General features: G+C 42.7%; 1 protein-coding gene across 9 annotated transcripts in view; it reads right to left on the reverse strand.

Annotated features, from left to right (window-relative positions):
• CARMIL1 (capping protein regulator and myosin 1 linker 1) overlaps positions 1 to 14752 on the reverse strand; it is a 310460-nt gene that overhangs the window by 11725 nt on the left and 283983 nt on the right. For 4 of the 9 annotated variants that reach the window (XM_046639892.1, XM_046639891.1, XM_046639894.1 and 1 more), the window contains 4 exons: positions 12701 to 12813; positions 6801 to 7230; positions 3595 to 3676; positions 2223 to 2435 (listed from right to left, as the gene is read on the reverse strand). In XM_046639892.1, the coding sequence (XP_046495848.1) occupies positions 2223 to 2435; positions 3595 to 3676; positions 6801 to 7230; positions 12701 to 12813 (838 nt within the window). The remainder of the gene's footprint in view (positions 1 to 2222; positions 2436 to 3594; positions 3677 to 6800; positions 7231 to 12700; positions 12814 to 14752) is intronic. The other 5 variants (XR_006885324.1, XR_006885326.1, XR_006885325.1 and 2 more) reach the window with 2 other exon arrangements.

Consider the following 14752-nt stretch of genomic DNA (forward strand, 5'->3'; position numbering starts at 1 on the left):
AAACTAGATTAGATTCATTTAAAAGAGCTGTTTCCTTACTTCAGATTATAAACACACTTAGCCATTGAGTAGTTGTAACAGAAACTGTATGGCCTGCAAAATCTTAAATATTTACTGTCTTACCCTTTACAGAAAACCTTCACTGACCTCTGATCTAAAGGCAAGTAGTTTCCCTAGCTTTTTATATTGCTTATTCTTTGATAATTCCTCATGCCCATCCTGTCAACCAATACAGAACCCAAAGGCCAGTTCATTAAGACTATGAGAATAGGTTCCAACCCATTCAAACTACTTGCTTTTACTTGAATTTCTCTGCTTCCTCTTTCTTATCTTCCTAAGATGTCCTTTCCCTGTGTCATGCCAGCCTGCTTTTGAGCAGTCATCTTTTTTTTTTTAATTTTTAAAACTATTTTTTTGGCCTTGATTCTCCCCACTCTTTCCACTGTGAAGCTACTTTGTGTGCACCAAGAGATTTTTTGTGTTCTCCATCATAAAGAACTTTGGTGGGTAAAAAGGTTTGAGTAGAATTAGGAAGTCCTAAGTGATTTGCTTGAGGTAGTTGCTTGAGGTGACCCCAGTGTACCACTTTCTTTGTGGCTTCTCTTTGGAGACTGCACTAGGTTTCTTGAGGGATCAATGGGCTGTGAAGACTAGACGGTATTAACCAGGCTGCCTGCTTGTTGAATGAAAGAAATGTTGGAGAGAAAATGAGAAAGATCCACAAGTGGAATAAGTTTAGGCACATGGGATGCTGCCATTTTTTTTCATTGCACCCAAATCATCTGCATACTGATGAATGACCATGATGAGCTGTGTATCTTACTTTTTTTTTTTTTTTTTTTTGAGGAAGATTAGCCCTGAGCTAACTACTGCCAATCCTCCTCATTTTACTGAGGAAGACTGGCCCTGAGCTAACATCCGTGCCCATCTTCCTCTAGTTATACGTGGGACGCCTACCACAGCACGGCTTTTGACAAGCAGTGCCATGTCCGCACCAGGGATCTGAACCAGCAAACCCCGGGCCGCCAAGAAGCAGAACGTGTGAACTTAACTGCTGCACCACCTGGCCGGCCCCTGTATCTTACTTTCTAATACGCATGTCCACAGGGGATGAGGCCCACTAGAAGAGTGGTCACCACCACAGGTGCTGGAGTCCTAGAATCTGGCTGCTACTCACTAGCTGTGTGACTGAGCAAACCTGGTGCCTCTGTGCCTCCCCTTCTGCATCTGTTAGATGGAGCTGTGGTGAGGACATTAGGATTCATCAACTGAAAGCACTCAGAACACTGCCTGGCACAGAGTTAAGAGTTCAATCAAGATTAGCACCATGATGATGATGAGCATAAGCCGCCTATCTATATCCTTGTTTGCCTAATTCTTGTGGGGGATTAAAGTGAAGAGGTGATAAGAGGTTCATTGTATTATCCATTCTACTTTTGTATGTTTGAAAATTCTTAGAACATTGGAAAAAAGAAAGACCTGCTAGGGAAAAGAGGCAGTTACAGAAGAGAATATGGCAGAGCCTAATCCATTTCCAATATATTAAAATTTCTTCTAACGTTAGATTTTCTAAACCTAGAGTCAGCGAACTTTTCCTGACAAGGGCCAAGTAGTAAATATTTTAGGCTTTGCGGGCCAAATGGCCTCCTTCACAACTACTCAACTCTGCCATTTTAATGCAAAAGCAGCCAGAGGCAATATGTACATAAACGGTGTGGTTGTGTGCCAGCATCACTTTTTTTTTTTTTTTTTTTTTTTTTACAAAAACAGGCCCAGAGTTTGCCAAGCCTTGTTCTAAACCCTAAATATTTCACAGAATATAGGAGAAAAACAAAGCTTATGCTTTCCCTCTTTGTGGCTCTCATCCTTAAACTGCAGCCTTCTGAAGCGTCTGTACCCGTTGGAGACAGATTTCAGAAAGTAAATCAGGCACCACAAATGGGTCAACACAACACAAGACTGCTTTTCTGGTCTCGCCCTCCGACCTGTAGCCCTGAACGCAGGGACGGTCTCTGAGTCAGCGGGCCTTGGTGTTCGATAAAGGAACCCTTAGCCTTTGTCACTTTCACAGTCTCTGGCAAGCTTCTCATGACTCCCATCCAGCAGACCCTCCTGTGCCCACATCCACGGGCAGCCCTTGAAATCATCTGTGGGGTCCCGATCCAGCTACCCTGAGAAGCCAGCTGGTCACAGTGCCAATGCCTGACCAGCAAAACCCTTACCAGGCCGTGAGGCGGTTCTTGGTTTCTGCGGAATGGTGGGCCTTGCCGCCAGGGTGGGTTTTGGGGACTGCAGGGGGGGCTTCGGACTGGTGGGTGTGCTGGAAGAGCTCCGAGACCTGGAGCCCGCTTCCACTTTGGGTTCTGCTTTGGCATTCTTTTCTGGGGTTCCCAAACCGAAGCGGTTCTCTGGAAGACCTGGGTGCAGTTTAGGTACTAAAATGAAAATGGGTACAAAAAGCACACTTTACAAATCAAAGCTGAAAGAAACCAATAATTTGAAGCTAGGAGAAGTCTGGTACAAACTGCTATAATCCTTAATTGTCATTCCTCATCATAAATATGTTAGAAAGAAACACGCCATTCCAGCATGTTTTCAGAATCAAAACATACTGGTGGAAGACTACAATTCTTGTAGAAAAGCAGTAAACTTGATAGTGCTCTTCTGATCGCCCCTGACTATCTCATAGATGACAAGCCTTACATTCAATAGGGTACAGGTCCATTCTATTGTCCACAGAGAACAGGAGTTCTTCATGCATTTGAAGCAGTCAGATCTTTCTCGGCTCTGGCACAAGGTACAGGGATAACCAACTATAGGCCCCTCAGTTCTGGACAACAATCAGGGAGGGGTCAGGTGCGAGTCCTGAGTGAGGAGGGATATGCTGATGGCCATAACCTCATGTCTAGTGAGAACAGCTCCAGGAATGTCACCTCAGGCCCCACCTCCATCCCTTTTGATGCCTTAATTTAACCGGACAACTGGCAAAAATAAGCCAGTTAAATGCAATTTATATTCCAACTCTTACTGCATGAAGATATTAAAGCTAAGCATAAGAACTTCAAGCAGCAAAATGAAGTTTCTAACATTTAATTTTCAAGTTACTCTCCAGTTTCCGTCTAAGGTATCTGATTCTTTTACTATACCTGAAAATCTGAGGGACAAAGGATACTGGATATTTACGAATATTTAAGCTGAAAGGGAAGAGCATTACCTCATATCAAACAAAAGAGGCACCTTCCAAAAACCATGTATGGCTTATTTTTAAAAACATCAGCCACATCCCCAAAATGTTCCCCCTGCCTCCCCAAATGCTCACAGTTAGGGAGTTCTTCTCAATGAGGTTTCCTCTTTTTGGGAAATTGGAAAAAGTGCCCTGTCCAGGCACAAGGCTTTAGTGGTGGAAGACATGCCCCAGGTGGAGCTGGCGTAGGTGAAGGGATATGGTCCTTTAGCTGGAAGCTGAGAACACGTTAACACAGAGGCCCATTCTTGCCTCCCCATCTTTATTTTTCTCCTGTCAATCACGTGTGACTCCTGGAGCCAGAAGGTAAGCGTTTTTTCTACGGAGGTGATGGTAATGGCCCGACTTACCTGCCCCACCTCCATCCAACCGTTCTGTGCTGCTCAAGGCCAGGCTGGAGGAATCTTGGGAGAGGGCGTCATTCCCAAGCTTCTAAAAAATTCAAGTACCCACCCCCACCGAAAAAGTGCACATTTATTTAAAGTGTAAGAAAAAGAACAAAGCAGATAATAAATGACAACAAATAATGGCTCCTTAACTCTACTGCTGTTACACTGACATTCTATTCTGTGTTTACAGTCAGGGCTCTGAGATCCAAAGTGAGGCCAGTTCCTCAGATTGCTCCCCACAGATGAGAGGTGGGGTGTGGGTGGGGAAGGGGAAGCCAGCGGGCTTGGGGATGTTTTCTGTTTTTCTGGTTGAACACGTTTGTGGGCTCTGCAGCCTGAGATGCGCCATGCAATGGGGACAACTGAACCCTCTGAGTTTACAGGACCCTCCCCAGATTGGGTTCCAATTATCTAGTTTTAAAAGCAGCAAAGCCACTTCTGAACTCAATGTACAAAACAGGTAGAATGGGGCCTGAAATGGACAGGCTCTTCCTTGCCACTGAGGCAGAATCACATTGATCTATTGTTTAGGAGGCAAACACAAATAGACAGGTCTGAATTAACTTCTTTAAAACTCTGCAGGTGGGAGGAGTTTGTGATGGCAAAGATAAGGAAGGTTAAATGCCATGGTCTTAGAGTAGATGCTGTAACTGAAAGAGTGAGGAATCAGCCTCTACCTTATGGTGCAGAAAATCCACACTAAAGGGAGGCATTTAGGTACAAAAAAGATTTGCAAAGAGAAGTCTAGTGTTGGCTTAGTAATACGTAAGAATTCTATTGACAAGGGTGATCCACGTCCACCTCCTGCCTTAAAAAACAAAAGAGGTGGGCAGGTAGACCAGGAGGCATGCTGATTCCTAAGACAGTCTGACCTTCAGCTTGTCTGTTCCTACTCAACTCTGGCTTCTGACAAAGCTAAAGGCAAATATCTGCTGCTGATTCCTAGCTTTACATTGGTTTTGATGACATAGGAGGGTTATTTGAAACACAGTTGAGATCTGACCCATTGACCAAACTACCACAGCCAAACACTCGCCAAGAGAGCCAGCTCTATCAGAAGGGAGCGGTGAACGTGGCAGGAATGCTGAGGAATTTCTCAGCTAGACTACAAAAGTTCCAATTTCACTACTGGAGGGTGCTGAGCAGGCCTCTGAGAAGAAATGTGTACGCGAGTCTGCCAGTGAGAAGAGGCATATTACTCAACAACATCATGGAAAAGGTATCCCAACAAAAGGGAGCTGCACGCCAGGGGCTGCATGGAGAGCCCTCTGGGCCGAGGACAAGTGTCGGCAGGGCCAGGCATTAGCCATGATGTCCCAGCCCAAAAAAGCAGGGGGGCACTATAGCCCTTGAGCCTGAGCTGTCCAGAGGCTGGGCTTAACCAGTCCCCAAATGCTTGTCCTAGCATTTTATAGCCTCTTAGAAGGCAGGAGCGTGTGTGTCCGTGCTCTGACGAAAACGATAATGTGGAATATTTATACAGGGTCAGGATGAGGGCGAGTCAAGCAAGGTGCCAGAGCACAATTTTAAGGAGGCTCACGCAAATGCAGTACGGGCACCTGAGAATGAGTGTCTCCTTAAATTTTGCACCCTGGGTGCCTCCCTTGCCTGTATTTAAAATATAACCCTAGGAGTTGTTTCTACTTTTTCCTCCCAGGCTTTCTGAGGTAGTCATAAATACCAAAAATGACAGTGTGGAATGAGGATGCAATAACGTAATGCCAATTATCTTTGAATGCAGGCAGCTGACTAGGTGGCCCCAGAAAAGAAGATATTGCCTCTAAGCGTTCAATACCTGTTACTCTCCTTTGTTAATAAATGATAAATGCCATATCTTCATTTGCACAGACCTTTTTCTTTAAACACAGGTGAAATGTGGATAGTGTAAAGAGAATTACTGAAGAGGAAAGTGAAGACAATATATTTTTTTAATTGTATATTGACAACTATGCTTATGTTGCTAACCTTATAAAGAATATGGTCATGGAATTTTAGGGGAAAATATTCTAAAACTAATTTTTGAAAAAGTTCCTCTTATTGTTTTATTATTCTGCTGGAATACCCCTGACTGGTTCAAATTTTAAATACTAGGAATTTTTATTATTGTTGCTGTTTTACACAGACACTAGATGGTGCTAAGAGATCATTAGTAAAAGCCTTGAACAACTACAAATACTGAACCATAAGAATTTTGTCACTTTGAGCCAATTTATACATCAAAGTCAAAGCACATGGAAAAAACCCTATAGCACTTCTCATCTTTCTACCAAAGGCAGCTGTTCATCAATGGAAACAGTGACAAAACAAACAGCTCTTTAGTGAAAACAGCACATTCATTGTTGTTAAGAAATTCTATAAAATGGATTAAAATTTAAACATTTCCTTGGGCGTCTGATTCACCAACGATGTGGTCCCAGTATTGATTCAGAATTCTGACCAGTGAAGGCCACATCATGCCTTTCTCGCTGAATTAGCAGAATATAGTTATATGGTCCCCTCCCTTCAACTCTTCTTCAGGGGTTGAGTTAGGAGGGAATGATAACTAGGAAATTGCTAGATAACAATGGTGCTGGTGGAAGAACTATGGTGAACAGTTGCAAAACCACGTGGGATGCAGGATTTAATGAAAAAACAACTAGTTGTTTAGAAGTAATACAAAACAGCCCTCCACACCCTGGTATATAGTTTACCATTTACTTCCCCAAAATCAAGGGTCCACTGTTTTATTCTAATACTTCAAATAGAATCTGCTTTCAGTATTGTTATTGGCCTCTGCCAGGTGTCCCCTCTCCTGTCACCCTCAGGTCTCCATTTGGATTCAAGACTCAGTCTTTTCCCCAGAGTTGAGCGTTTCCCTGGCACAGCTGTCACATGCTTCTATGACAACACAAGGAGCACCTGGGCAGGTGAAAAAGCCCGAGTACTCCCAGCCAATGACCTACCTTGAAACACTGCGGCTCTCCGGAAGAGCGTGGCTCTAGTGCCGAAGGGAAAACATGGCCCTGCCTTCATGGTCTGTGCTCTGGCTTCTTTAGGGAAAAGTCTTTTATTTTTGGATTTTTATTTACTCAATAGGCTATTTTTCTGTACCTCTCTTTCTCACCCATAAAAACCGAGTGGGGGCAAAAACACAAAGACAAACAAGTCAAAGTGGGCTCCCCGCTCACCTTCTGCGCACAAGCAGCTCTCCTCTCCTGCTTGGCCTTCATCTCTGCCAGCAGACCACTGCCCATCACCTGGACCCCGTACCTCCGCCCGCCCTGTGGACTGCTCTTGCTGTCACTCCGTTCCACCTTGCCCACATCTTCTCCTTGACTCTCTTCAAGGGAGTCGGGTGTTTTTATCTCCTCTATCCGTTCAGAATTGCCATTGTGCTCAGCTGGCTTCGTGTCCTTCCTGGGTGTGTCCACGGCTGGGCTTCGGCCTGCCCCTTTTGGTGAGGAGGGTTCCTCTGTCATCAAGCCCATTGATGGCCGCTCAGATTTGGACCGGGATTTGATTAAATTGAGAAAGCCGCTTTTCCGAGAATCCCGCTTTTTCTTTTCATCTCCTCCTTCGCTAAGCTCTTGGGACTCGGAGCCTCTTGCTGATGATCTCCTGTGACGTGAAAGGACAAATCCTGTTGGTTTTACTGTAATTAAAGCTCCAGCAAGAATCAGTCAAAATACAAATATGGAGATGGCTGCTTTGACATCAACCATTCTGAAGCATTTTAAAAAGTCGATTTGAGTTACTGCGCTTAGGAAATAGAGAGGAAAGTGGAATATTATCACCGTATCCACAGGTGAGGAAATGGAGGCACACACAAATTAAGAATGAGAATCCGAAGGCACTGGTGGTAGGACTGGGAGCTGAGGTGAGTTTTTTCATATTGAAAGCTCTAGTCAAGTGCCTCTCCACTTGTAAAAACTCCCAACAAAGCTGGCCCCACTCAAGACAGGTGGGCCACTGCCTCATTTAATGTGGCGGGTACTAGACAGGACTAGATTTCTCCATAATACTCTAAATCCCTCCAGAATCATTAGATACTAGGTGAAACCCCACCCTTAGTGTTCAACCCAAACAAAGATTTGGGTCCTTGCTTAAATGTCATACCACTGACAAAGAGCAACAAAGCGAACAGATAAACAGTGAACTTTGGTAGAGGGCTGTCAGAGAATATTCAGAAACTTGGGCAATGGATGGGGAGAAGAGTCAACAAAACGGGCTGAGCAGGAGGCATCATCACTGCCTTTCATAGAAAGCTGCCAGACTGAACGCTGTTTAGTTCCCTGAGTTGCCAATACAATCACAGTAAGGGATTTAAAAAAAAAAATCATAAGCCTCAGGGGGAGGAAAGGCAAAAACAACAAAGTTTGGAAGCCAAAATAGTCATGAGTGACAAGAGATTTAGGAGCTCTGGGAAAGCTTGACCGCTAAAGCGTTACTAGTGGAGACCCAGAAGCAAATGGATTTGCACTGGCTCCAGAACGAGGAGCAACAAGCCCCTCTGGAAACAGAAGTGAAGGTGGGGCTTAAGAGAGGTTGAAAGCCCATTCACCAAACTGTTCGATCCTCGCCCCAAACCACAGAGCCCAAGACTGCCCCATCCCACCCCAAGTTTATCCTCTGGGCAGGGTGAGTCAAAGAATCTCTGAGCTGAGGGACAGCAGGTGCAGCTGAGCTAAGTGTGACCATCATGAAAACAGGGAAGTTCAGGGAAGGAGAGCAGAATTTGCCATGCCCAAATATGCCTCTTTGGCATAAGGATTATTTTAGGCTGATTATTTTTAAGAAACAGCAGACAGGAGAAGTTCTGAAAACTGAGTAGAACTTACCCTTTTGTAAGAGACATTTATAAGGGAAATCTCCATTTGTAAGGGTGTCCCCCCCTCTCTGTACCAGGAAGAGGAGGACGAATAAAACTCTAGAAACTTATCAATGGAGAAAGCAAGGATGTAATTCTGCATAACAACTTTACCCTTTTTACTGTCCTTTTCCGGATTCTCTCCCAAAACTGACTCCCCCTCCCAAACATCTTTCTTTCGTCTTTAGCTGGAGATGGTATTTAAGGTGGTGGCTTGGGCCAGTTTGAGGAGTCCCTCAGTTTTCCTGGTGTCTCCCATGTACACAGAAGGTATACATCTTATTAAACTTCTGTTTGTTTCTCTCATGTTAATCTTTTTATTACAGGGTGTCTTAGCCAAGAACATAGAAGAGTAGAGGGAAAATTATTTTTCCTCTCCTACACAGGAAAGTCTGCATACTGAACAGTGATACCACCCAGCTCCTTTCCTTCATTCTGGATCCCTTCGAATGGGGCAGCCAGGTTTACGCCCTCCAGGCAAGAGATCAAGTTTTCCAAGAAGTCCAAGAGACAAGATTAAAGATTCAGTCAGTCAGGGAGCCCCGCCTCCCCAACAAAATAGTCCAAGAAGGTCACCCTACATTGAGTCATACCTCTCAACAAACCCCACTCACAAACTTCCAAGAAACTCATGAGTGCTCCATTCCATTTCAACGTGAAAGAGAAAAAACTGTTACATCCATGAAACAAGAATAACAGAAAAGGGAGAGAGCAGAAGTGGAAAACTCAAGGTTGGAAAATACAACTGAGGAAATCTCCCAGAAAGTGAAGGGGGGGAGAATTAAAAAGAATGAGAAAATAGGAGAGAACAGGTAAAAAAAAAAAAAAAAACCCAAAACCAAAAAAACCTAGTGGATTAACAGAGTAAACACATAATTTGAATAATGGAAGTTTAAGAAAAAGAATACAGGAAAAAGAAAGGGAAGAAATTATAAAAGAAATAATTCAAAAAAGAATTTCCAGAATCAAAGAACCCGAATTTCCAGAGTAAAATGGCTCATTAGTGTGTAGCAAACGGGTTAAAACCAAACCAAACAAAAAAAATCCACCCATAAAATTTCCATAAAACTTCAATATACTGGGAACAAAGAGAAACCCCCAAATGCTTCCAGAGGAAAAAACCAAACACAAGTCACAAACAAAAGCTTGGGACTCAAAGTGACATTGAATTCTTCTAGCAACACTAGAAGCTAGAAGATAATGGGACTAGGTTTTCAAAATTCTAAGGGAGAATGGATTCTAGCCTAAACTTCTATACCTACTCACACAATTAATCAAAATGAAAGACAGAGGAGTTTCAGAAACTCACCTCCCATGCTTCCTTCCTCAGGAAGCAACCTGAGGAGGTGCTCCACCAAAACAAGGGAGTAAAGTAAGGAAGAAGAGGCCAGGGACCAAAGGAGACAGGAAAAGGACACAGGAATGAGGTGAAGGGAGGTGCAGGCAGACAATGAAGGGAGATCCTGGAAAGACTGCAGAGGAACAGCCGAGCGGTGACGCTGGAGTTGGTCAGACAGCAGTGAAGGATGTGTCCAAGAAGAGGAAACTGAGAATACTTAAAGAAATTGAGAGATTTACATCTTTATTGGAGATTTAGGAATACGTCAGTGATAGGAATCCAGAAAACTAAGCAAAAGGCGACAGTTATTAACTCCGGGGACAATACAAAGTTGCATAAGGAAGACAATGTGGTCATAGTCTACATACATCACAGCCGTGAATATTTAGCTGTGAATCTCAGCTGTGTTATAATGAAGAAAACATTAAATATTGACGTCACCAACAGTTATGACAGAACTAAAGAAGAAGATGGGGAGAGGAGAAGTGCGTGTGTGTGTGTTCATGCGTGTGTGTGTGTTTTTGGTGGACAGTAGGCTCAGTGTTTATAGTGCCCACATAAAACTGAAAAACAGGAAATAGCAGGAAAAGATGTTATTAAGGAATATGGAAGCAAAATAAAAAGTAAACAGCTAGAGGAATAGGAAGCAATTGCCTCTGGGGAATAGTAAGTAGGGAAAGAAACAAGGTCCTTTTTTCTTTTTTTGAAAAAGCCTTGTAGAGCATCTCACATTTTCAACCATGAGCGTGTATAACTTTGATTCTCAAACGTTCTTCACACAACTTGATTTTACCTATGCCTAGCCCTTTACATATAGACTGACAATAATCTGTTTTTATGTAACAAAAAGAAATGGGAGGCTGGCCCTTTGGCCGAGTGGTTAAGTTCGCGTGCTCTGCTGCAGGCGGCCCTGTGTTTCGTTGGTTCGAATCCTGGGCGCGGACATGGCACTGCTCATCAAACCACGCTGAGGCAGCATCCCACATGCCACAACTAGAAGGACCCACAATGAAGAATATACAACTATGTACCAGGGGGCTTTGGGGAGAAAAAGGAAAAATAAATAAATAAATAAAATCTTTTAAAAAAAAAAAATGGAAAAAAAATCTCAACTTCTAGTAGATTCCATCATTATTTGATGAAAATTGATGTATTGAGTTCTGTCTAATTGTGCACTGGAAGATGAATGGAATCCTCCTAGAGCAGTATCTTTGCAGAAGGTGGATTTTACACTTTATAAAATGTGCCCAGCTTCCATTCTGTTCTGTTCTTTCTTCCTTTAAAGGAGGCGGCAGCATGAAGGGTAGAGGAAATCACACTGGGGCAAGTGTAACAACACTTATGCACCTGATCAAATGTGTAGATAAACCTCTCCACTATGTAAATATCAATTTCTAAAGTTTTGAAAGACGCGAGCCTACAGTGGTGTCTGTAGTTTATAGGGGTACAGGCCAAGATTGTCTCAATTCATTCAACCAGTAGTGACTGAAGGCAGACTATATATTACAGGCTGTGTCAGACATCAAAGTTACAATGAAAAATAAGACCCAGGTGTTGCTTCTGAAGAACAGCACTCTATGGGAAAAAAAAGACTTGAAAGCAAATCATTATAAGAGATTTTCTCATTTTACTCTGTTTATGTTGGCATTGCTTGAACCTTTTACATGGAGAATATATTCAGCCATTCCTTGCACTGTAAAAAAATTTAAAACCAAACAAACTCTGAAGGAGTACGTGTGCTCTAACAGATGTATGCAGAGGATGGAGAAAGAAAGTGTTGAGTCAGCAGCAGAGAAAGAGCAATTAATTGGGAGTAGGGGGGCAGACATGGAAAAGCTTCAAAGCCTAAATGACATTTAGGTTCTTGAAAGATAGGCGAATAGAATTTTTCCAAGTATAGTATGCCAAGCTTCAAGGCCAGTGTCAAAGAAGACAAATAATTGGGTCCTGAAGCTTATAACATTCAGTAAGTTATACTGTTATGGATATAAAAATTTAACTGACTTTCACCTCATCATCCTGCTGAGGCAAGATAAGGCTCATCAATCTATGAATGGGCCAGTTTCTTTCCTCTCTGTGCCCTGCCTGCCCACCCTCGGCTTATCAGTCTGGTTTAAATTCGTTCCTGAATTTGATATCTCAAGGTGAAGAATACTTCACAGAAGCAAATCCATGTTAAGAGAATATTTTGGGATGGATCTGCATGTAGTTGGGGATTAAATAACTTGGTACGAATCATGTTTAAAGACTGGAGTGTTTTAAGTTAAATTGTCAATAAAAGTACCACTGAATTGTCCTTTAAGGAAACTCCACCTAGTAATAAGAAAATGCACACAGAACTTTCTAGAGGTTAACTCCGAAGCCTCTTCACTAATTCTGTGGTCATTTTGACGCTGTTGAGGTTGTGCCATTTAGCAATGCTGTAGGGTCCTTACATATATCAAATTACAAACAAGCAGAATTTAAAAGTAAGTAATTTCAGCTGTCAGAGCTCACGGTGCTGTAATAGAATCATCCAGGTGAATGTGATAAAGCCCCCAAAAATACCTAGGGGAGGTGCATTTTGCAGTCTGGTTTAGCATAGTACAATGGTTCTCAAACTGGAGCAAGCCTCAGCAACCCTGGAAGGTTTACTAAACACAGATTGTTGGGCCCCAGCAATTTGCGTTTGGGCTAGAGACTTGAGAATCTGCATTTCTATCAAGTTTCCAATTGATAGGGAGATGGCTGGCCTGGAGAGCACATTTTGCAGACCATCAAAATAGTAAATCCCATTAAAAAAATTACAAAATAAACGAGCCTTAGTATACTAGATTTTAATTGTAACTATTAGCAATTTAAATGTGAATTAAATGGTATTAGTGAAATGACTCTGAACTCACTTGGAATCCATTTTGGTCACTTTCTTGGTGAAAAATTCATCTACACCTTCATCCACTCTCCCCATAAGACCATTCTGTTCGCCATCCTGGGAGACTATGCTGGCAGCACAGACCTGCGAACCAAACAGGTGTCATGTTAATTTACATTCAACCTTATTTAGCAAGCATTTATTGGTAGATTCAAGGGACTGAGATAAAGGCCATGGGAAGGAAAAGACTGACTAAAATAAGGGGCCTTATAATCTACTAGAATAGAAGCTATGTATGGCAGTAACAAGGGCAGAAAGAAACAAAAGTGAGGAATGCACTATAAACACAATGCCTGGAGGAGGATTCATGCTGCCTCGTATATCAGAAGCAGCTGGGACCTAACAGGCTGTGAAGAGTTGAGTGTGTCGAAAGGCAGCGAAAGGCATTGCAGGCAAATGATAAGGAAAGAGAGAATGCATGGAAAAATGAAACACACGCTGAATTCTTGGAATGGTGATAATTCCAGTGACCAGGGGCCTGTGGTGTGTGGATGGGGTTAAGCGCTGAGGATAAACCCTGGCAGACGCTAATAGTAGCCATTCCAAATCCCCTCCTCTTCCTCCTTTCTTTCTCGCTGAAAGAAACCTGATTTCAAGATGTGAATACTTATTTGTATAAGCCAAACATCATAATTCTATCTCCTTGCTTGTGATTGGTAGGCATGGGCATGTGATACAATTCTGGTCATTGATATACAAGGGGAAATATGCTAGGGGGCTCACGGGAAGGTTTTCCTGAAGAGGAGGAAATGTACTTTTTCTGCATGGTTATGAGAGGGAGGATATGACGTGTGAGCTGTGGCAGCCATCTGGAGCTCATGAGGTACTGGTAAGCTTGAGGACGAAAGCCAACATACTGAGGATGATGGAGCAGAAAGTTGGAAAACACCTGAGTATTTGTGCTATGCTGCTGAATAAACCAGATCTGGATCCTGAGATTTCTAGATTTCTTGTTAGGTAAGAAAATAAATATTTCTCATTATTTAAGTCACTTTTAGTTGAGTATCTTGTTACCTCCAATTGAATGAATATTTCCCAACTAATGAAACAAGAACCAATGATGAACAGTCTTGACTTCTATGCCAAGGAGTACAGAATTTACTTTGTAGGTGATAGCCCACAAAGAAATGGCATGTCCCAACCTGTATCATGGGCAGAAAATTCTGGGGCAGCATGACGGAGAAGCATATTGGAGAAGCCAGACAATGAAAGTAGGGAAACCTGTACAGGAACACAACTGAAAGACTCCTCTAGTTGTCTAGTCTAATCTGGAGGAGATGAGAGACTGAAGAAATGAGAATAGAAAGAAAGGAATTGTCCCAAATGAGATCGAAGTTTCTAGGCTGGGTGAATGGGAGCATGGTTCTAGGGAACACAGTTCAAAGATTTGAATTGGGGAAGATGATGATGAATCCAATTTCAGACAAGTGTTTGAGGTATAGTGGGAAATCCAAGGACAGGTGTCCAGTAAGGAGTCGAAAGCTTGGGTCTCAGGAGAGAAGCTGGTGAAAAGCTAGAAGGAAATTATTCACCAAGTTAGCATTTCTTTTTGAATAGACAACTCACAGTGAGCTTAGTAACATGCTTGATTTGTGTCTGCAATGGCGTATCAAATTAATATTTCACACAGATAGGTTGTGGGCCACTGAGAGAGAACATGTATTTGACCCATTATGTTGGGCTCAAGGACAAATTCTCACGTGGTTGGGATATCCGGTCTGATGTCTTGCCATAGAGTGGTGGGAAATCTACTTTCTGTAATCTTGATTTGGAAGTCTCAAGTTGCCTCTGGGGGAACTTGGCTCATGCCTGCACATGCACTGTTTAAAGAAAAGACCATCATTTGCTTTAGACAATCATCCGCTTCATTCCTCGGGAAACCTCTGTTATGAAAATGAACTGCGTGTTTGAGTTCACATTTGTGAAATGCTGAAAAGTGAGCAGATAACAGACAAAAAACCCTGTGACATGTGAACAATAAAAACAATTACACCTCTCATCTGAATGGCGCTTTACATTGCAG

This window comes from Equus quagga, chromosome 15 (genome assembly GCF_021613505.1).
Source record: "Equus quagga isolate Etosha38 chromosome 15, UCLA_HA_Equagga_1.0, whole genome shotgun sequence".
Classification (NCBI taxonomy): domain Eukaryota; kingdom Metazoa; phylum Chordata; class Mammalia; order Perissodactyla; family Equidae; genus Equus; species Equus quagga.